Genomic DNA, 21,589 nt, shown 5'->3' on the forward strand with positions numbered 1-21,589 from the left:
CTACCACCAAATACTCATCTGGTTCAAAAGTCAGTAGTACAGTCTTTGAGAAACCCTGATTTAGATGAAATCTAAAACTGGAGCTATTCTGAGTTCAAATCCCAGTGCCAGTAATTACCAGCGGTTAGAAATGGAAAGACCAGCGCACAGTGACTTCACTGGTATTTCAGTACTTACTTTACATAAAATGGTAATTTATTTTTAAAGCAAAATGTTCAGCATTAAAAACAAAATTGCTAAATACATTTGCAAGACAAATACTTATGTATTTATATATAACTAAATGTAAAAATATGACAAACATAATTATTATTTTAATATAAATCAACAGATAGAATAACATATTGAAGTAAAAAATTAAACTCTAATAAAAATGAAAATGTAATCATAAATAATTGAAAATAAAATTATTTGCTATTTTTATTTTTTTATTTTTTGAGACGGAGTCTCGCTCTGTCACCCAGGCTGGAGTGCAGTGGCACGATCTTCGCTGACTGCAACCCCTGCCTCCCGGGTTCAAGCTGGGTTCAAGAATTCTCCTGCCTCAGCCTTCTGAGTAGCTGGTATTACAAGCACGTGCCCCCTTGCTCGGCTAATTTTTGTATTTTTAGTACAGATGGGGTTTCACCATGTTGGTCAGGCTGGTCTCGAACTCCTAACCTCAAATTATCCATCCACCTCGGCCTCCCAAAGTGCTGGAATTACAGACGTGAGCCACCATGCCTGGCCTGCTTTTTTTAAGAATAGACATCTCTTAAAATATATAAAAGTGTTACTGTTAAGTTGCAAATGTATTTTTTGTGCAAATTTTGCTAGCTTCTAAAAAGCTGTTTCTGGTGTCATACTACTGAGGAGAATGGTAAAGAGATGGTTATAATTTAACTTCACATAGCTATTCCATTATTTCTCGTTTAAATAATCTCATCTCTTGTTTAGTAACTTTGAGGAGTTTTAATTTTTTTCCTTTTTTTTTTTTGAGACGGAGTCTCGCTCTGCCGCCCAGACTGGAGTGCAGTGGCCGGATCTCAGCTCACTGCAAGCTCCGCCTCCCGGGTTTACGCCATTCTCCTGCCTCAGCCTCCCGAGTAGCTGGGACTACAGGCGCCCGCCTCGTCGCCCAGCTTTTTTTTTTTTTTTTTTTTTGTATTTTTTAGTAGAGACGGGGTTTCACCGTATTAGCCAGGATGGTCTCGATTTCCTGACCTCGTGATCTGCCCGTCTAAGCCTCCCAAAGTGCTGGGATTACAGGCTTGAGCCACCGCGTCCGGCCTTTTTCCTTTTTTTAAAAATAGCTCTCATGGTGCTGGATGAGATCTTTTTGAACAATTTTTTTGTTTCTTTGCATAGATGTGTTTCTTGTTTGTTTTAAATTCTGGTGAGCTCTAGTTTTTGCTTCAAAGGACAAATATTTGGTTTGAATTCATCTTCTTTTTTCAAGTATTATTTATTTATTTATTTATTTATTTATTTATTTATTAATTAGAGATCAGGTCTCGCTCTGTCACCCATTCTGGAGTGCAATAGCATGATCCTGGCTCACTGCAGCCTCAAACTTCTGGGCTCAAGGGATCCTTCTGTCTCAGCCTCCCAAAGAGCTGGGATTACAGGCATGAGCCACCATGCAGAGCGTTATATCCATCTTCTTCAATTTCATTGAATATAGATTGAGATTCTGATGCAGAAAACTCATTTAAAATTTAATGTCCTGGCCGGGCGCGGTGGCTCAAGCCTGTAATCCCAGCACTTTGGGAGGCCGAGACGGGCGGATCACGAGGTCAGGAGATCGAGACCATCCTGGCTAACACGTGAAACCCTGTCTCTACTAAAAAATACAAAAAACTAGCCGGGCGACGTGGCGGGCGCCTGTAGTCCCAGCTACTCGGGAGGCTGAGGCAGGAGAATGGCTTAAACCCAGGAGGCGGAGCTTGCAGTGAGCTGAGATCCGGCCACTGCACTCCAGCCTGGGCGGCAGAGCGAGACTCCGTCTCAAAAAAAAAAAAAATAAAAAAATAAATAAAATTTAATGTCCTATTTCTAAGGTCTACTTGTTTAAAGAGTCTTTGAACTCTTTAATAGATTAACTATTGTTGTAACAGAAGCTTGTTTTGTCCATTGACATTTTTTTCTCCTTTTGAAGTCTGTTGAATGCAACAATGCTTTCCAAATAGGCCCTTGTCTGTTCAAATTTTTAATGCAGCTCATTTACAAATGATCTAGAAATCAGATTTCTTTTTTTAATGCTTAAATAATTATTTCACCTAGGGCTGGGCACAGTGGCTCACACCTGTAATCCCAGCACTTTGGGAGGCCAAGGCAGGCAGAGGTCAGGAGTTCAAGACCGGCCTGACCAATATAGTGAAACTTCGTCTCTACTAAAAAAAATACAAAAATTCGCCGGGCATGGTGCTGCGCACCTGTAGTCCCAGCTACTCAGGAGGCTGAGGCAGAATTGCTTGAACCCGGGAGGTGGAGGTAGCAGTGAGCCGAGATTGTGCCACTGCACTCCAACCTGGGCAACAGAGTGAGACTCCATCTCAAAAATAAATAAATAAATAAAAGGAATTATTTCACCTCACCTAAAGTTCTGTTTTGGTACTTTAAAATACTAAGATATGTGGGAATACTGAAAAATGGTATTGTGATCACAACCAGATGCGTGACTCTGGCCAAGTCATTTTACCTCAATAAGCCTTCAGTTCCTCATCTATAAAATGGGGAAAAACATCAGTTCCTACATCAATGTGGAGTGATGAAGATTAAATAAAATGATGCATGTAAAGCACTGAATTCTATGGCTAACACATACTCCATAATTAACAAATGTTTATGCTTTTCTTTTTTTTTTTTTATGAGACAGGGTCTTGCTCTGTTGCCTAGGTTGGAGTGCAGTAGCTCAGTTACAGCTCACTGCTGCCTCAACCTCCTGGGTTCAAGCGGTCCTCCTGCCTCAGCTTCCACAGTAGCTGAGATCACAGGTACAAGCACCTCACCTGGTTAATTTTTTATTATATATAGAATAAAATTTTAATTAAAAAATTAAAATAATATATAAATAACATATAATACAATATATAACATATGATAAAACATATAATAAAATTTGTATTATATATTATATATATATAATTTTTAATATATATATATTTTGTAGAGATGGGGGTGTCTCACTATGTTGCCTAGGCAGGTCTTGAACTCTTGGCCTCCCAATGTGCTGGGATTACAGGCGTAAACCACTGCACCCAGCCTATTTTTATTAAGATGGGGCCTCACTCTGTTACCCAGGCTGGAATGCAGTGGTATGATTATAGCTCACTCTAGCCTCGAACTCCTAGGTTCAAGTGATCCTACCACCTCAGCATGAGCCACCACACCCGACTTGTTTGTATATTTCTTTAGTTATTACTAAATTTGTTCATTTCCCATTTCCCAATTTATCAAAAAGATAAATTGTCTTTTTAATTAAAAAAGTTAGTACATTGTCAGTCAAAATCCTTTAATATAAATTCCAGATAAATTTTGTGTGGTAGTTTAAAACTGTATCTACAAATTCTTTGATACTTCTCCCTTCAAGAGGTGGATTTTTTTTTTTTTTTTTGAGACGGAGTCTTGCTGTGTTGCCCAGGCTGGAGTGCAGTGGTGTGATCTCGGTTCACTGCAACCTCTGCCTCCTGGGTTCAAGCGATTCTTGTGTCTTAGCCTCCCGAGTAGCTGGGATTACAGGCACGTGCCACCAGACCCAGCTTATTATTATTATTATTATTTTTGAGACGGAGTCTTGATCTGTCACCCAGGCTGGAGTGCAGTGGCGCAATCTCGGCTCACTGCAAGCTCTGTCTCCCAGGTGTATGCCATTCTCCTGCCTCAGCCTCCCGAGTAGCTGGGACTACAGGCACCTGCCACCACGCCTGGCTAATTTTTTTTCTATTTTTAGTAGAGACGGGGTTTTACCAGGTTGGCCAGGATGGTCTCGAACTCCTGAACTCGTCATCTGCCCGCCTCAGCCTCCCAGAGTGCTGGGATTACAGGCGTGAGCCACCACACCCAGCCAACTACCCAGATACCTAATCCTCAGAAGTAGTGTGAGATAATGTTTGTTGTTTTAGGCTGCTAACTCTAGTTTGTTATGCAGAAATAAATTATCAGTACACTTTGGTATTAACACTTTTTACTGAAGTGTTGTCTTAGTCCATTTGGGCTGCTATAACAAAATACCTGAGACTAGATAATTTACAAACAATCAATGTTTATTGCTCACAATTCTGGATTCTGGGAAGTCCAAGATCAAGGCACCAGCAGCTTTGGTGTATAGTGAGGGCCCATCCTCATAGATGGCATCTTCTATGTGTCCTCAAATGGTAGAAGAGGCAAACAGAGTTAGGCTATCTCAAGTCCTTTTATAAGGGCAGTAACCCCAATTTTTTTTTTTTTGAGACAGGTTCTCTCTCTGTCACCCAGGCTGGAGTGCAGTGGCATGATCCTGGGCTCACTGCAACCTCTGCCTCCCGAGTTTCACCACGTTGGCCAGGCTGGTCTGGAATTCCTGACCTCAAGTGATCCACTGGCCTTGGCCTCCCAAAGTACTGGGATTACAGGGGTGAGCCACATGCCCAGCCCACTAATCCCATTTATGAGGGTGGAGCCTTCATGATCTGGTCATTTCCTAAAGGGCAAGATTTGGGTGAGGGCACAACCAAACCATATCACAGGTGCAGTGGCTCATGCCCATAATCCCAGCTTCTCAGGAACCTGCGGTGAGAAGATTGTTTGAAGTCAAGAATTTCAGACAAGCCTGGGCAACAAAGCAAGACCTTGTCTCTAAAAGATATTTTTTAAATTAGCTGGGCTGGGTGCGGTGGCTCATTACCTGTAATCCCAGCACTTTGGAAGGCCGAGGCGGGTGGATCACCTGAGGTCAGGACTTCGAGACCAGCCTGACCAACATGATGAAACCATGTTTCTATTAAAAATACAAAAAATTAACTGGGCATGGTGGTGTGAGCCTGTAATCCCAGTTACTTGGGAGACTGAGGCAGGAGAATTGCTTGAACCCAGGAGGTGGAGGTTGCAGTGAGCTGAGATCATGCCACTGCCCTCCAGCCTGGGAGACAGAGCGAGACTCCATTTCAAAAAAAAAAAAAAGGCCGGGCGCGGTGGCTTAAGCCTGTAATCCCAGCACTTTGGGAGGCCGAGACGGGTGGATCACGAGGTCAGGAGATCGAGACCATCCTGGCTAACACGGTGAAACCCCGTCTCTACTAAAAAAATACAAAAAATTAGCCGGGTGATGTGGCGGGCGCCTGTAGTCCCAGCTACTCGGGAGGCTGAGGCGAGAGAATGGCATAAACCCGGGAGGCGGAGCTTGCAGTGAGCTGAGATCCGGCCACTGCACTCCAGCCTGGGCGACAGAGCGAGACTCCGTCTCAAAAAAAAAAAAAAAAAAAAAAGTGAGACATTTGCCAAGTGAAGGGATAGGGTGTGTGTCTGTGTAGAGCAGAGATGGGGGAGGGCAGCACAACTGAGCAGTGGAAAGGACAAGCTGTTTGGGGTTTGTTGTTGCTGTAAAGACAGGCCAGGGTCAAATCTCAGAATATTTTTTTTTTTTTTTTTGAGATGGAGTCTTGCTCTGCTGCCCAGACTGGAGTGCCGTGGCATGAACTCGGCTCACTGCAACCTCTGCCTCCCAGGTTCAAGTGATTCTCCCACCTCAGCCTCCTGAGCAGCTGGAATTACAGGCACACGCCACCACACCCGGCTCATTTTTCTATTTTTAGTAGAGATGGGGTTTCACCATGTTGGCCAGGCTGGTCTCAAACTCCTGACCTTGTGATCCACCCGCCTCGGCCTCCCAAAGTGATGGGATTACAGGTGTGAGCCACCGCGCTGGCCCAAAATACCAACTTTTAAGGGAACAGACAGAGGAAGAGAAGTCCAAGCTGACTTTAGTTGGAAACTAAAAGCAAAACATGGTGATAATATTGTCCTTCCATGATGGAATTACTCTTAGAATCACCGCCCTTGATCATTATACTTTTGAAGATCATTTAAATTTACTGTTTTGCAATATTCCCTTGACTAGAAAATTAAATTCTACCTAGCACTATTATCAACCAAACTCAACTCGTATCTGCCCTCTGAAGTCCTGCAGACAAACCTTTCAAGTTAGAAGCCAGCTGATGTGAACCAATTCAGCTGTCTTCTTAGATTAGAGGTTCCCAGTTCCTCCAACAGTTTGTCTTATGATGATTTTCAGCCTTCATTTCTAGCAGTCATCTCCTGGACATACTACAATTTGCCCACAAGCATAGCAAGCCATCCTCTGGAAGTATTAGAATATTTGTGCACAGGACACTAGAATTATCACATTTCTTGTTTTGGAGACTATGCTTTTATTAATGCAGCCTAAAATTAAGTTTACAAGCAGCAACATTAAACTATTAGCTGTTTGAATACATAGCTAAAATGTACTGCCTCCTCCCCCAACATAAACTTTTTTTTTCCTTTTTTTTTTTTTTTTTCTGAGACAGAGTCTCACTCTGTTGCCCAGGCTGGAGGGCTGTAGCTGGATCTCAGCTCACTGCAAGCTCCGCCTCCCGGGTTCATGCCATTCTCCTGCCTCAGCCTCCCGAGTAGCTGGGACTACAGGCGCCCGCCACCTCTCCCGGCTATTTTTTTGTATTTTTTAGTAGAGACGGGGTTTCACCATGTTAGCCAGGATGGTCTCAATTTCTCGACCTCGTGATCTGCCTCCCACAGTGCTGGGATTACAGGCTTGAGCCACCGCGCCCGGCCCCCAACTTGTACTTTTCCAATTGATTTTTGTTTAGTTTAATTGTAGGTTTCACATTTCTGCTTTTTCTTTTTACTCATATGAAAACCTTTGGCCCTTTCATCATGGGGCATAAAACGGCCAAGACACCTGATAATAGAAAAAAAAATCACAGACAAACATGTAGCAACCATCAGACCATGGTGAATGTAAACACTAGACCCTCATGAGGCCGGGCGCCTTGGTTCACACCTGTAATCCCAGCACTTTGGGAGGCCGAGGTGGGTGAATCACCTGAGGTCAGGAGTTCGAGACCAGCCTGGCCAACATGTTGAAACCCTGCCTTTACTAAAAATACAAAAAATAGCCAGGCATTGTGGCACACACCTGTAATCCCAGCTACTTCGGTGGCTGAGGCAGAATTTTTTGAACCTGGGAGGCGGAGGCTGCAGTAAACCAAGATTGCGCCATTGTACTCTAGCCTGGGCAACAGAACAAGACTCCATCTCAAAACACAAACAGAAAAGAATAGACCTTCATCAAACTCCAGGCCTATGGAGAATATTTTGATCCAGCTACAAGCTTCTGGTTCTATTGTCAATGTCCAACCTTAACAAGAAAATGGATTGAAGATAGGACATGTGGCAGCCATTGCCTGATCGGTTAATTCTATTTTTCTTGAATTGCTTGCTTATTGATTAGAACTGTTTTCCCATTCCCCTCTGGAATCTCTAAATGATGGAAAAGTTCAAGTTCCTTCAGTGACACAGGACAGGGGCTCAGTCAAACCCTGGAATGATTCTCAGTCAAATGTGAAGCAAACAGAAAAATTCTTACACACTTAGGAAAGACATGGCATATGTCATCCTCAGAAAGACAGGTAACATTACCATATGGTACCTCCAGCAGAAAGACAGGTAGCATTGCCATATGGTACCCCCAGCTGAAGGCGGACGACATGAACTCATAAAGGAGGCCATCTGCTCAGTTCTGCGCAGAGGAAGGCTTGCCATGTCCACTGTTAAGCCAAGGTTATCAGATTGGTTCTCTGTAGTTCCCACATCCTTGTGCATCTTCCTACCTGTGCCCTATTAATGGACAGGCGCTGTTTGATACATTTGCTGAAGCCAAAACTGCTTGGGTTTGGGTTCTGGCTCCACAATTTACTGGTACCTGTGGCCTTCAGGAAACAACCTGTCTATAAAATGAAGTTAATAATAGTACATATCTGAGCTGTGAGCAAAAATCTTAATACCTAATAAATTACTCAGAGCAGAGCCAAGCACATACAATGGACTCAGTAACTGTTAAGATACTATTTCTTCAGTGTTCCTTGGCTCCAACTCATTTCTAACAGTTTGTAAAGGTCCTCTATTGCTTGTTTGGCTTCCCCAGCATAGACAAATCTGGGCTGAGTTGTTAGCATGTAGATGGGTGAAGACTTCTTAAGAAAACAGTGTTAAGGTTGTAGGCCACATGGTAAAACATAATTGTTACGGTCCCAAATTTCTACTGACTGGGAAGACAAGGCAACTTCTTCCTGCATACACTTTATTCACACATGCTAAATCTCACTAAACAGATCACACTGTCAGGGAAGATGGCTAAGGAGAAGCTAGGGTTGTCAAGGTAATCCTTGCTTCCGCCATGTTTTGTAACAAGGTAATAAAACGGCCAGAACAGACTAGGGTGAAGCAGGTAAGGGTGAGGAGAGAACGCAGTGCAGTGCAGGGTGTGGAAGGCAGCTCACAGTCAGGGAGGCAGCAGTTCTAGCCAATCAACACTTTATTTTTCAAGTCAACACCTGCACAGATGTTACTGTCCACTTCCTGACCCTAGTAGGGGGTCCCACTACACTTGGATCACCCAGAGGAGCAGTAAGGAAGCTCCTCATCTCAAGACAGAGCACATGCTCACCAACTCCAGTGCTGGCGCATGTACTGTGGGATCCCTGCTCTCCTGCATCATGAAAGGCCGGGCTGAATGGGGCAAGGATGCAGTGAAGGTTACACAGACTACAGTGACCTAAGAGTGTAACTACTGGCCTGACCCACCGCCCCGGGTTTACCTTTTACTTCCCAGACCAGGAGCCTCCCTAAAGCTTGGCCAGTGCCCATGGGATAGGAGGAGCTGGCAAAGGATGGGGTTGAGCTGCTAAGGACAGGACACAGCAGGGAAATAAAGCAGAAAGGAACACAAAAGAGAAAAATTATAAAGTGCCTTAACTAAACAACCAAGTGGGACATGAGGGCACAGCAGCACAGGTCCCTGAGGATAGGAGGAAAAAGAAAGGGCCAGACCACCAGGGCTTGGGGCATAGTGGAATGAGAATAGAGATGAGGCAGGGAGGCAAGCACAGGCTGTGGGAAGGACTTTCCTAGCCTGTTCACATCCACTAACCCAAATGGAAAATTATTTACAAATTTAAAACCAATCCTAGGCACAGGTACTGCACCATGCCCCCAGGACAGCAAGCAGGCAGGCAGGCAGAGGGTGGAATGGCTACCATCCGACAGCCAGCTTCCCCACGCACTGCCCCTCCCCAGAGTGGTAGGCAAAGGAGGAAACAGCAACACTCCTAGCCAGGAAGCCCTACTGTGCCTGCAGCTCCTTCCCCAATGGCTCATGGCTCTGCCACGGCCTGAGCTTCTTGGTCTGACTGTACCAGAGAATGGGTGTCGGGCCCCAGGGGTGGAGCATCAGGGGGTTTTGGGGGTGTCTCTGGCTCCAAGCCCAACTCTGCATTCAGCTGCTCCAGCTCCCCCTGATCCAGCAACTCAAAGTCCTCAGTGGTGAGTGCCTCTTCTTCCTCAGGGGCAGGCAGGGGCTGGGGTGAGTCCTGGGGAACAGGTGGGAGAACGGAAGGGGAGGGGGCCGGGTCACTTCCAGCAAGGCAAAGTGGAGGTGACAGGGTGCTGGGCAGAGCAGTGAGGCCACCACTCACTGTCTCGGGGCTCAGTGTCTCCACTGGTCCTCCAGGGGAGCATTTCACTCCATCTGGGGGGGACCCTGCCCCATTGAAGTGCGTGTTCACAAAGTGGAGGGGGGATGAGAGCCGAAGCAAGGTTTCCTTAGCTGCCACATCTTCCTCTTCCTCTGAGTCCAGGGCTTGCCTTGACAAGGCTTGAGGACGGCCCAGTAGGTCTTCGGGAGGGGCCAGCTCTGCCTCCTCTCCCTCCCCTAGGTCCCGGCTTAGGGTCTCCTCTGGTTCACTTGGCAGGCTCTGCTGGTCCAAATCTGTGCAGAGAACAAAGAATTAAGGATGGGCCTGCTGCTGCTCTGATTAGCCACAACAGCCAATGAGTTTAAGGATGAGAATTCAAGACATGGAAAGCTGGGCCAAGCCCTAGGTGTTAAGGTCTTTTAGGAGCTGAGTAGAATTAGAGTCAGTGGGCCAAAGAGCATAGCAAGTACCCATGGTAGGGAACACAAAGATTGTGGGGGGGAAGCAGGGCAGCAAAGGGCTCCCCGTACCCTCAGAGACATCAGTCAGCTGCGGAGTTGTGGCCCGGGATACGGAGAAGCCACCACTCTCCAAGATAGAAGCCTCCTCATCTGACAGCTCTGAGTCTGTAATGGCCAAGGCCAATGCTGTTTTCTTCACATCCACCTGGCAGGAGAACCAGGATGAACATGACATGTGAGGGGCTAAGAGAACCAATTTATCAGGAGCATCCCCTCTCCCAAAACCTCTGGCTTCCACATCCTTTGGAGGTAGCAGCTCCAAAGCAGAAATATTTTTCCTCTGGCTTTCTGTTTGACACCCCGTCTTCCCTGGACCTCACCACTGGGGAGAAGCCAGCCAGCTCTGCCTCGCTTTCACTCTCTGTCTCTGCCAGTGGCTCATCACCTCCTGGGGGTGCATTCTTCCCCTGCCGCTCTAGAAAAACAAGAGTAGCAGAGCAGTGACCAAGCATGAATGATGGGAGGGGAGACAAATACAGTTAAAGAACTGGAGAAGATCTCAATTCCAGGGCATCTCATAAGCCCCAAGCCAAGGCCCTCCCGCTCTTTCACCCTCCTGGATTAGGGCAGCCCCTTACTCCTCTTGTCGTGTTTGTGATGCAGGGCATTGGCTTCTGCCTTCATGCTGTAGTCCAGCTGCATAAGCAGGGGCTCCAGGCGAGTGTACATCCTCTGGATCAGCTCATGATAAACCACCAGGGGCCACAGCAGGATACTCAACACTATGGGTTAAGAATGTCAACTAAGAGCTCCCTACGTCAATTTCCTAAGAGCCCCCATTCAGCTGGTCCCTAAACTGAAGTGCTGAAGGTAAGCAAGGTCCTTTCCCGAGTCTGTGCCAACCTCTTCTTGCCACATCCACTGCCCTCCTCCCCAGGTTAAGTCTTCCACAGTTACTAATACTAAAGCATCCCTGGAGATCTCCACAAATCAGAAACTGAGCAGAGAGACCACAGTCTTTCCTCTGGGTCAGTCCAAGGAAAGAAGAAAAGAGAGGGCTTTAAATAGGGCAGGGACAGACCCTACTCACAGACAATGTAGGAAATCATAATCCCTGGAACATAGTGTCCCAGCACAGCCAACACAGCACAGCCAGAGCAGACTCGAACACAGAACTGCAGAGAAGAGCACAAGTCTAAGAACAGCACGCTGAGATATGCGCCCCGCTCAGCTGGGTAAAAAACTACTGCTCAGCTGGTAGGATAGGTATGTACTCGAGGAATGGGGTGGTCCAGTTTGCTTAAGAGGATGCTCAAGACCACCAATTCAGGAAGCTGCCAATAGATAGTGCCCACCACCTATAATTCACACTTGTCTGCCTTGGCAGGAGAAAAGCGTCAGGCTATCAGAAGCTTATTTCCTGAGGTGAGACTGCCTCCTGCACCAGAGACTAGCTGTGAATGTTGCCTCAAAAAGGCACCCAGGCCTCTTCTTTCAGGGTCTTCAACCCAGGAAATTTACATCACTCCACTCCCATTCCCCGCCACCTCTATACCCCTTCAGTGTAGTGAACTGTTACATGATGTAGGGGAGGTTACCTGAGCTGGATTCTGCCTCTTGTACTGCAGCAGCTCCTGCAGGTGAATCTGGAAGGTGAGCCAGCTCTCAGCCAGGTATCTGCACAACTCGGGCACACTCAGCAGGTGCGGCCGGGCGCCTGACCCCGCACCCTCACTGGGGAGACATGACATAACCCCTGGAGGCCTCAGATACCAGCTTCCTAGACACTTAAATCCCTCTGAGAATGCCAATGATATCTTTAGTCTAAAAAAGCAAACAACCCCACCTCCCAAAAGGAGGCTGTCCTGGTCTTAGGAAGCAAAGCCAGGAGGACCCAACCCTCTGCCCCAAAAGCAGCAGGCACAAAACCGCCTACACAGGTGCCTAGGACCATGAAAAACCCATGGCTTGTTACCAGTTCATTCACAATGCTGGGGCACTGCCCTGCTCCTTGGTGACACCGGCACCGGCAAGCAGGACAGGATGTGGGCATTTGTCTTCAAGAGGTGGCCTGTACTCACCTGTCAGAGTGTGGCTCCTCTGGGGACGATGCTAGAGAGAGCGAAGGGACAAATTATTGAGTGGTGGGGCCCTGGGAGACACTTCCCAAGGCAGAAATAGCTGTCCCTCCTTTGCAGCCCCAGAGCACTTTCTTCAGATACCAATGGGGGAGCTGTTACATGTTTTTGTTTGCCTCTGTCTCCTCCTTTAGACATTAATCTTCTCCAACATGAGAACTACATTTTACTCATGCTTATCTCCGAAGCACCTCACACACAGCCTGTCACCTACTAAGCAAATTATATGGATAACAAAAAAAAAAAACACTGACATTCTATTTATACAGCTTACATCCTCTCCTCACCTCTCTACGAAGTAAATTCTATCATCCGTGTTTTACAGATAAGGAAATTGAGGCAAACAGAGATAGAGCTACTTTTACAAGGTCACAGACATGGTAGGTGGCAGAGCAGGGAATGGAACCCAGGCAATATGGCTGCAGACTTCATCATCTTAACCACTGCACCTACAGGAGCATTCATTTGGGAAAGGGGCAATTTTCATTTTAGGGAATTCCCTACAAAAAGGAAGTGGGCTATGCCTGGGAGGCAGGTGGCCTGCTGTACGTTCCCCTCACCATTTAACCCCACGCAACGGAATCAGGCACCAAGCAAGTGCCCAATGGGTGCTTACCGAATGAAGAAACACTCACCTGACACGTCAGGGAGAAAGCGAGGCTGCCAGAGATCCAGCAGAAAATAGGCCAAAAGTGAGACGCTGAGTAGGAAAAAGGGCCGGAGGGACGAGGAAGACAGCAACCTTAGGGAGAGACAGGCACCTCAGCAGTGAGTGGATGAGAGAGACTCATGCATCCATCTCAGAAGGTGGAAAGGCGCCTCCTGATGGGGGAATGGCACCTCCAGGCCTGACTCGCGACTCACGACTCAGAGACGGAAGAAATTTAAGTGGATGCCAGCCTGCAAAAACTGGGTACGGGTCATGCCCCCCAGACCAAGTGATAATCCAGAAAAGGGAATGGTGCTCTCGACCCCTCCCTCCCCAGCTCTCCCGCTCATCCCGGCCCCGCCCCCTCCTCCGCGGCCGTTACCAGAAGAGGCCGTTGAGCGCGGCAGCCGTGACCAGGCTGTGCAGCGGCTTCTCCCACACCAGCAACCGCTGCGCCGCCGCCAGCACCGCCTCCCAGCCGCGGAGCCGCAGCCACAGCGTCGTGGCCAGGCGTCCCACCGCCTCGGCCGTGGCCGCCTCCTCCTCTGCCTCGCTGGTGGCCTCACTCATGCCTAAGCTCAGACCCAGACCCAGGCCCAGGCTCAGGCCCATCCCCGGCCCCGCACCCGCGCCGGTGTTACCCCCGACACCGCCGCTCGCCATGGCCCCGCCGCAGCCGCCGCCCGAGCCCGCGAGGAGCCAGGGCTGCGCGGCCGCCGCCGGGGGCGCGTCAGGCGGAAGGGGGCGCCGCGGAGGACAGCAGAGGCTGCGGACGGCGTCACGTGACGGCAGAGCGCTGAGCCCGTCACGTGACGCGGCCTAACCGCCCGGATAGGGCGGCCCGCGCGTGCGCGCTGGCAGCTACCGCTGATCCTTCGCATGGACAGGTTCGTTTTCTGGTTGCCGAAGTCACCCAGGGTCCAAGTCCGGGTCCCGGTCCGGGCAGTCGAGCCCGTTTCTTATCCCATAGTGGGCAGGGCGGCTAGGGAGTGTGCTGCCCCGGTATCCATGGTGTGGAGCAGGAAGTGGGCTTCCAGACTCCCAGTATCCCCAGTAGGAGCTGCTTCTGCTCAGGAAGGGCGGTGGCCGTCGCATTACTCAACCCTCATCGCACTGGCCCTTCCAGTTCCCTCCCCTCAGTGGGCAAACACACCAGCGCGTGACTCGACAGACTCGAAAACAGCTTCATCTACTCAGAAAAGTTGTTGATTTCCTATCTTCTTAAACGTTCCCACTTCCACACATCGGAGCTCCTTCCCACCTCGGCCTACTCAATCATGAGATTGGAGGCGGGAGATGGGTTTAAAAACAAAACCTTGGGTAGATGCAGTTTACTTTTGGGTGGATGTGTTGACACGTTTTTGAGGCCTTACATTCGCTTAAGATCACATTTCCGCAGGGGCCTTAGGTTTAAAAGTTCAAATTACACTACAAAAAAAAGAAAAAAACCCTGAGTTTCTCTTCCTTTTCATAGTTCACCCAATGCTACATGTCGTGTATCCTTTCAGACGCTTTTCATATGCATTGCTGAGTGTGTATAATCTCTCCTTCTAAAAAGCAACTAGGAACAACTTCCTGTTGTGCGTTTCCTTTTATTCACATTAACTTCTCCATTGCTACGGAAAGGTCCTACTGGCTTGTTCATCCTCAGTGTGGCGTGCTCCCCTAGGAAGTGTCCCCATTTCTTAGGGGCGCCTGGGGTCAGCTCTGGGACTTGGTCACGTTCGGTGACACCAGGAGTTCGAGTCCGGCTCCTGCCCGCGGGTCGGGGCGGGAGGCTGGGCTAGACTGGAGGGAGGAAGTGCCAGGCCCTGACTTGCGGGCGGCACCCCAGCGGCTTGTAAACGCCGGGCGGACGCGGCACAGGCGGAGTACGCGCCTCGCAGCCGGGTCTCTTTTGCTCGGCGAGGTGAGCGCAGCCTGACCGCTCGACACCTCACTTCCCCGGCCTAGGGCCTCGCGCCGCGCCAAGCCGGGGCGGAACAGGAAGAGGCGCCCGCCAGCCCGGCCCCGCCTTCCGCTGTCCGGGGAGGGAGCTGCGAGGACGAGGGCGGCGGCCAGCCCCGGGAGGCAGGCGGGCAGGTGGACGGGCGGGCAAGGACAGCTCCGCGAGCCCCCTACAACTCGTTTCCTTCCGTTCACCTTCGCAGGGCGGCGACTGGCGGTGCGATGGACCTGACCGGGCTCCTGCTGGACGAAGAAGGCACCTTCTCCCTCGCCGGCTTCCAGGACTTCACGGTGAGTGGGCGGCCCGCCCCTTCCCCGGCCTCTCGGCGCGCCCCTCCGGGCCCGAGCGGCGCCACGAGCTCTCCTGACTGCTGTGCCGGGATTGGGCGGCAGCTGCTCGAGCAGTGCCTCCTCGAGGCCGCAGCCGCTTGGGCCCGGAGGGAGAGTCGCGGAGTATAGGAATGGGGGTAGGGGTGGCCACACGAGGGCCCTTCTCGGAGAACTTCTCCCAGGGAGCCCTCGATGGGGGTGAGGGTATTCCTCTCTCTGTGGACCAGGCTGCCATTGGCAAACGATTGACAGAACGCCGGTCTGGGTAAGCCACGGGCCCCCTGGCAAGCGAGGCCGGACTGTGCCCTGCACCGCCTTCCAGCCCGGAGCCAGGAGCTGCATCATACCTTTCCCTGTCCTTCACCCTCCGCTGCCCCTGCTCTGTTTCAGTTCCTCCCAGGACACCAGAAGCTGAGTGCCCGGATCCGAAGGAGACTCTACTATGGCTGGGACTGGGAAGCCGACTGTAGCCTGGAGGAGCTCTCCAGCCCGGTGGCAGGTGAGGCAGTGTTTTGTGACTGGACAAGTGAGAAGCATGAAAATGGGGTTGTCATCAGACACTGAAATGACTCGAGGTTTGCCCCGTGGCTGCACTGTCTCTTCATTGCTAGCTTGTTGGTACTTGGTTCAAGAGGGCAGTTTGCATTTCTCATTCTTATTAGCCCAAATGAATAAGAAACATTGCTGCCACATATGTCTATATAAATCACTCTTGATTTATATATTGAAAACTTAATTTTCCAAGGATATCCATTATATGTTTCCCAAATAAACAAGGGATGTTTATGCCAAAGATGAACAGCAGTGGTAGACAAATCTGGATAGTTTCATGTGACAGAGCAATAAGCTTTCCTGTTAGAATGAGCTGAAATTCAAACTTGGAATGGGCTTTTTGTCTCAGTGTGGGAGAATATGATCTCTATTTTGTTACTATGGTCCTGTCCCCAAGGCCTCAGAAAATACAGATCTGGCTCTTCTGCTAGCAGTGGGGACTGGTGTGTTGTGGATGGGTGCTTGTTTGCTCACTCAGTCTTCTCCTGTCCCTTGCAGACATTGCTGTGGAACTGCTCCAGAAGGCAGCCCCCAGCCCTATTCGCCGACTCCAGAAGAAATACGTAGCTCATGTGTCCCGGTGAGCCTGGAATTGAGGATAAGATGAGAGTGTTTGGGCCCTAGAGAAAGGGGAATCGTTTTTTCTTTCTTTTCTTTCCTCTCTTTTTGAGATAGTCTCGCTCTGTCACCCAGGCTGGAGTGCAGTGGCACAACCTCGGCTCACCGCAACCTCCACCTCCTGGGTTCCAGTGATTCTTGTGCCACAACCTCCCCAGTAGCTGGGACTACAGGCACATGCTACCGCCCTTGGCTAATTTTTGTATTTTTAGTAGAGATGGGGTTTCACGATGTTGGCCAGGCTGGTGTCGAACTCCTGGCCTCAAATGATCCACCCACCTTGGTTTTCCAAAGTGCTGGGATTATAGGCATGAGCCACCGTGCCCAGCCAAGAATAGTTTTTTTTCCCAAAGATAAGAGGTAAAGACAGGAGCAAGCACCATAAGACTTGCAAGAGCTGAAGGACCCTTGGGTTTAATTAGTGATCCTTTCTACCACCCAGGGAGGCATGCATCTCCCCGTGTGCTATGATGCTGGCTCTGGTGTACATTGAACGGCTCCGCCACCGAAACCCAGACTACCTGCAGCACGTGTCATCCTCTGACTTGTTCCTGATCTCCATGGTAAGACACCCCCTCCCCGTCTCCTTAGAGAGCCAGGAGCCTGCTATGAATTCTGCTCCACCACTTCTGGTTCCTCTGCAGATGGTGGCCAGTAAGTACCTCTATGATGAAGGGGAAGAGGAGGAGGTCTTCAATGATGAATGGGGAGCTGCTGGGGGTGTGGCCGTGCCCACTCTCAATGCCTTGGAGAGGGGCTTCCTGAGTGCCATGGTGAGTAGCTGTGTTCTGTCTCTTGCTCAATTTCCCTGGCCCATCTTTAATCATCCTTTAGTCCTTTGTTCTCTCTCAGTCTTCTGTTGGTTCGTCATTTCTCTTTCTGTTCTCCTGTGCTTTTGTGTTAGTGTCTTCCTTTCTTATCTCTTCAGTACTAACCACAGTTTTTGGAGATTCCTAGAGCAGTGAGGCCAGGAGCGGAACATTTCCTCACCTCTATTCCTCCAGGGCCCCACAGGGTACACTCTGAGTCAGAGTTTATCCTATTGGGTTCTGAGTATTTGTGTCCATACTTTCTCTCCCCCTAGATGTTTAGCTCCTTGTGGGCACGGACCATTCTCAGGGTCATTTTCTCCGCTCTTCCTTAGTGGAGGGTATAATGTGAAACCAGGCAGGTGGTGATTCAATGAATTAATGTGTAAAAGCTTTTGAGACAGTATCTGGCACATGGTAAGTGCCAAATATGCATTAGCTATAGTGGCGGTTGTAGTTCTTGCTATGGCTCTTATTATTAAATGACTGTGGCTCATCCAAGTCTGGTTTGATGTCTTCTCTCCTTACAGGATTGGCATCTCTACACTGACCCTCGGGAGATCTTTGAGGTGCTGAGCTGGTTGGAGAGCTGGTAGGTTCTCGGAGTTGGGAAGAAGGGCTCAAGGGATTTGGGGACTGAGGCCTTAGCCGTAGGAGCTAGAGATGAGAGTCTGTATAACTGGGGGAGGGAGGAGACAAGAAAGAGAATTGCCAAGATAGTGGTTGTCAGCTTATTTAAAATACATGTCTTGGATGAGTATGGTAGTTAGGTCTGTAATCCTAGCACTCTGGGAGGGCGAGGCAGGAGGATTGCTTGAGTCCAGGAGTTTGAGACCAGGCTGGGCAATATAGCAAGACGCCTGACCCTACCAGAAAAAAATATTAGCCAGTTGTAGTGGTGTACACCCATAATCCCAGCTACTCAGGAGGCTGAGATGAGAGGATCACGAGTCCAGGACATCAAGTCTGCAGTGAGCTATGATTGCACTACTGCACTCCAGCCTGGAAGACAGCAAGATCCTGTCTTAACAAAATAAATAAATAAATAAAAATAAAATATAGGTCTTGGTCTCACCCTTAGTTTCTGATCAGCAGATAGCCTAGGAATCTGGGTTTAACAAGCTTCCCAGTGTTTCCTGGTGAGTCCTGAGTGGTATGAGGATGCCACTGGGCTGGCTGTAGGACAGTTGCATACTCTGTCATTCTCCACTTCCCCCAGTGTGGCTGAGCAGCAGGGACAGCGGCGAGGCTGGTACACCTACACAGACCTGTGTGTGCTGCTGGAGCAGCCAACCTGGCAGTTGGCCCTGGGCTCCCTCTGCCAGCGGCTGGTAAAGGTGAGGAGGGGCTCGGAAGGATAGGGAGCTTGAGCAGGCCGGTGTGTAGGGTGGGATGGTGTAAAGTGATTGCTGAAAGGCCCAGGATATGGGGTTGGGAATAGATGGGCAGAGTGGGGTATAAATGGCTATAGAGACCTCTAGCTGGAACACAAGTTTCTAGAGACAAGGGGTGAATGTGTTAAAGACAGAATCCTTCTTTTTTACCTCCTCTCCTGCAGCTGTCCTGCCTGTTAGCTGTGGCATATGTGAGCAGTGTGGCCCTGGCTATGGCATCAGTGGCCGTAATACATCAGTCATTGGGGCTGTCCTGCACCCCTGCACCTGGGCCGCCTGACCTTGGACTGACCTCCCATTGCCTCCTGGAGCCCTGCATACCTTCTGTGCCACAATGCCTGCTGTCTCCCGCTAATGTCTCCAGCTGCCTGAAAGGCAGCACAGGGCTGCGGTCACTCTGGGGCAGTCTTCTGGCCTCACTGACTCCTCCACCATTGCCTCCCCCAGACCCCCCTGCCCCTCCCACTCTTCTTCATAACTGCCACCTTTGCCAGAAGCTCCAGAGGGACTCCCCAACCTGCCATGCCTGTCACCACCCCAACCATACAGTCCCCACTGTGCTGTCCAGCCCCTGGTACCATACCTATGGCCTGGCTCCCCACTGGCCTTGGAGCCCGGTGCCCCCGTCACTTCCTCAGCCTCAGCAATGTTACCTTTTCAGTGTCATGGAGCTGGCTCGCCTCAAGTCTTTCATTTTCCCAGGCTAGGTAGCCCTGCGAGGAATGCATTAAGAGGGTTTGGGAGTTTCCGAGAACCTGGAGGAGCAAAGCTTGATTTAGAACCTGTCTGCCTCTCTGGGTCCTTGGCAGGTCCCCTGTCCTCCTGGGTGGGAGCTTATGGGGTGGTGGGGCAGAAGGACTGAAGGTCATTCACTGCTAGATCTCAGTGGCTGGCTGCTTGGCCAGGACAATGATGGCGCCAGGGAGAACTTCCGCTTGGTGACCAGGGACATATCCCAGATGGACACAGGAGAAGCCCCTCTCTGCCTCCCTGGGATTTTCTAGACTTTTACTTTTGAGTTCCCTAGGATGGAAGGGTATAGGTGGGAGATAAGGGAAGTGGGGTGAGAGGTGAAAGGATATGTTGGCATGGGCCCGTGTGATGTCCCTGAAGCAGAAGAGCCAGGGACTGATGGGGTCATTGTGGGAGCTGCTGGGTGAGGCAGGGAACCTTTTCACTCCCATTCCTTAGCTTTAGTCTAATGGAGCCAAGGACTGCTGGGACCTTCAACCCTGACCTTTTGTCTTCCAGTCTTCTCTTAGTGTCCTGCTCCTAGGTTCCCTTCTCTTCTGGTTCCTCTCCCGGGTGTTCTTTTCCCAGGCCTCTCTGGCCACTGCTTTGTATCAGGGTTTTTCACGCTTTTGTAGAACTGAGGTTTCAATAAACAGTTTCAGTTGCATGGCCTGGACTTTTCCTTCTGCGGCAGCCCTTGAAGATCTTTCCTCCCTGTATCTGCCTTCCAAGCCTCCCTGCTTCCTGATCCTGTCATCTCACAAACTCTTTTCTCAGCCTCATCTTAGGACTTTCCTGTCGTTTGATAGGCATAGCCTCCCATTTCCAACTTTGTTCCTGCTCCTAGGACCCTGGGCCCTTAGTACTGCTCAACTTGGGGTGCCATGGGACACAAAGGGTGACTGTCCTGTGCCTGAGTTGGCCGTCTGTCACTTGTTCTGGGTGAGCACTCGCCTTGTGGATCCCGAAGCACATCTCATGGAGAGGGCCCAGGCCTTGTATCCAGCAGAGCCTTGTGAGCTCCTGAGGGCAAGCCACCAGGACGCTTCTCTCTCCTGACCTCCTAACTGGTCTGACGCATGGTGATGGTCACATGGTGCTTAACAATTCCAAGAACTTGAAGAACTCCAAGGCTGGGTCGTCACTGGAAGAAGGAAAACAGTCTGGGCAGCTTGGCTGAGGGTATTTGGGACTGCTGAGGATCCTTCTTGGAAGAGGTGGTTCTGCCCCCTGGGGAGCATTTTGGAAATTTATGGGTCATTTTTTCATTGTCAAAAGGATTCAAGGGAATGCTACTGGCATTTCATCAACCTGGGCGGGACGCTAGACATCCTGAAATGCTCGGACTTCCCTTACTGTGAAGAATTCCCAAGACAACTTTTGAATGACCAGCTTTATGTATATGAAAACCCTATTTATCTGAGCCTAGAACTATCTGTGCACATGTAAACGTGAAATAGTGTTTGTAGCATTCTGAAAAGACTCAGTTTACTAGGAATTCATTCCCATGTAAATTAAAACGACTTTGTTTTGCTTGGCACCTTTTAACCAAGAGTTTGTTTGCATTTTGGAAAATCGGGTTACAACATCAGAGTCACCAATAAAGCAGCAATATCAGCTGGCATTGCAGCTGTTGCAACCACAGCGATTCTCATAGGGTGTGAGACTGGACTACTTCATTGTACTTTATTGTCTTCTGGTTTAGTTGTGCTTAAGCCTTCACATAATGAAATACATGTTACTATAAATTTTATTCTTTACAGTGAGCACGTTTCAGGTAGTTGTGGTTGTCAAATATGATGTAGGATATATTATCCACAAGTTTCTTTTCTTTTTTTTCTTTTTTTTTTTAAGACGGAGTCTCGCTCTGTCACCCAGGCTGGAGTGCAGTGGCCGGATCCCAGCTCACTGCAAGCTCTGCCTCCCAGGTTTATGCCATTCTCCTGCCTCAGCCTCCTGAGTAGCTGGGACTACAGGCGCCCGCCACCTCACCCAGCTAGTTTTTTGTATTTTTTAGTAGAGACGGGGTTTCACTGTGTTAGCCAGGATGGTCTCGATCTCCTGACCTCGTGATTCGCCCATCTCGGCCTCCCAAAGTGCTGGGATTACAGGCTTGAGCCACCGCACCCGGCCCTCTTGTTTTCTTTTTTTATCGACACAGTCTCCCTCTGTCACCCAGGCTGGAGTGCAGTGCTGTGGTCTCAGCTCACTGCGACCTCTGCCTTCTCGGTTCAAGCAATTCTTGTGCC

The 21,589-nt window shown here is 49.5% G+C and overlaps 2 protein-coding genes across 7 annotated transcripts; one reads left to right on the top strand and one right to left on the bottom strand.

The window, feature by feature from the left end:
* Nucleotides 1-8,302: 8,302 nt before the first annotated feature.
* On the bottom strand, nt 8,303-13,805 carry RETREG2 (reticulophagy regulator family member 2). Of its 3 annotated transcripts, XM_033230177.1 has the most exons (10): nt 13,341-13,805; nt 12,945-13,051; nt 12,253-12,283; nt 11,770-11,905; nt 11,262-11,346; nt 10,810-10,953; nt 10,552-10,646; nt 10,241-10,376; nt 9,711-10,003; nt 8,303-9,605 (listed from the first exon to the last, which is right to left on the bottom strand). In XM_033230177.1, the coding sequence occupies exons 1-10, from the start codon at nt 13,619-13,621 to the stop codon at nt 9,390-9,392; spliced, it is 1,524 nt and encodes a 507-aa protein (XP_033086068.1). In that variant the 5' UTR covers nt 13,622-13,805; the 3' UTR covers nt 8,303-9,389. The 3 variants fall into 3 exon arrangements, with proteins under 3 accessions (XP_033086068.1, XP_033086067.1, XP_033086069.1); XM_033230176.1 differs by having other exon boundaries at nt 8,303-10,003; nt 13,341-13,801; XM_033230178.1 differs by having other exon boundaries at nt 8,537-10,003; nt 11,770-11,817; nt 13,341-13,745.
* On the top strand, nt 13,802-20,888 carry CNPPD1 (cyclin Pas1/PHO80 domain containing 1). 4 transcript variants are annotated; one of them, XM_033230179.1, is made up of 9 exons: nt 13,802-13,845; nt 15,109-15,196; nt 15,626-15,734; nt 16,286-16,367; nt 16,848-16,968; nt 17,050-17,178; nt 17,745-17,806; nt 18,434-18,551; nt 18,773-19,319. In XM_033230179.1, the coding sequence occupies exons 1-9, from the start codon at nt 13,838-13,840 to the stop codon at nt 19,313-19,315; spliced, it is 1,260 nt and encodes a 419-aa protein (XP_033086070.1). In that variant the 5' UTR covers nt 13,802-13,837; the 3' UTR covers nt 19,316-19,319. The 4 variants fall into 4 exon arrangements, with proteins under 4 accessions (XP_033086070.1, XP_033086072.1, XP_033086071.1 ...); XM_033230181.1 differs by lacking the exon at nt 13,802-13,845 and adding an exon at nt 13,882-14,685; XM_033230180.1 differs by lacking the exon at nt 13,802-13,845 and adding an exon at nt 14,672-14,867.
* The last annotated feature ends 701 nt before the right edge of the window (nt 20,889-21,589 follow it).

The sequence above is a fragment of the Trachypithecus francoisi genome, unplaced genomic scaffold (genome assembly GCF_009764315.1).
Source record: "Trachypithecus francoisi isolate TF-2019V2 unplaced genomic scaffold, Tfra_2.0 Lachesis_group13, whole genome shotgun sequence".
Taxonomy (NCBI): Eukaryota; Metazoa; Chordata; class Mammalia; order Primates; family Cercopithecidae; genus Trachypithecus; species Trachypithecus francoisi.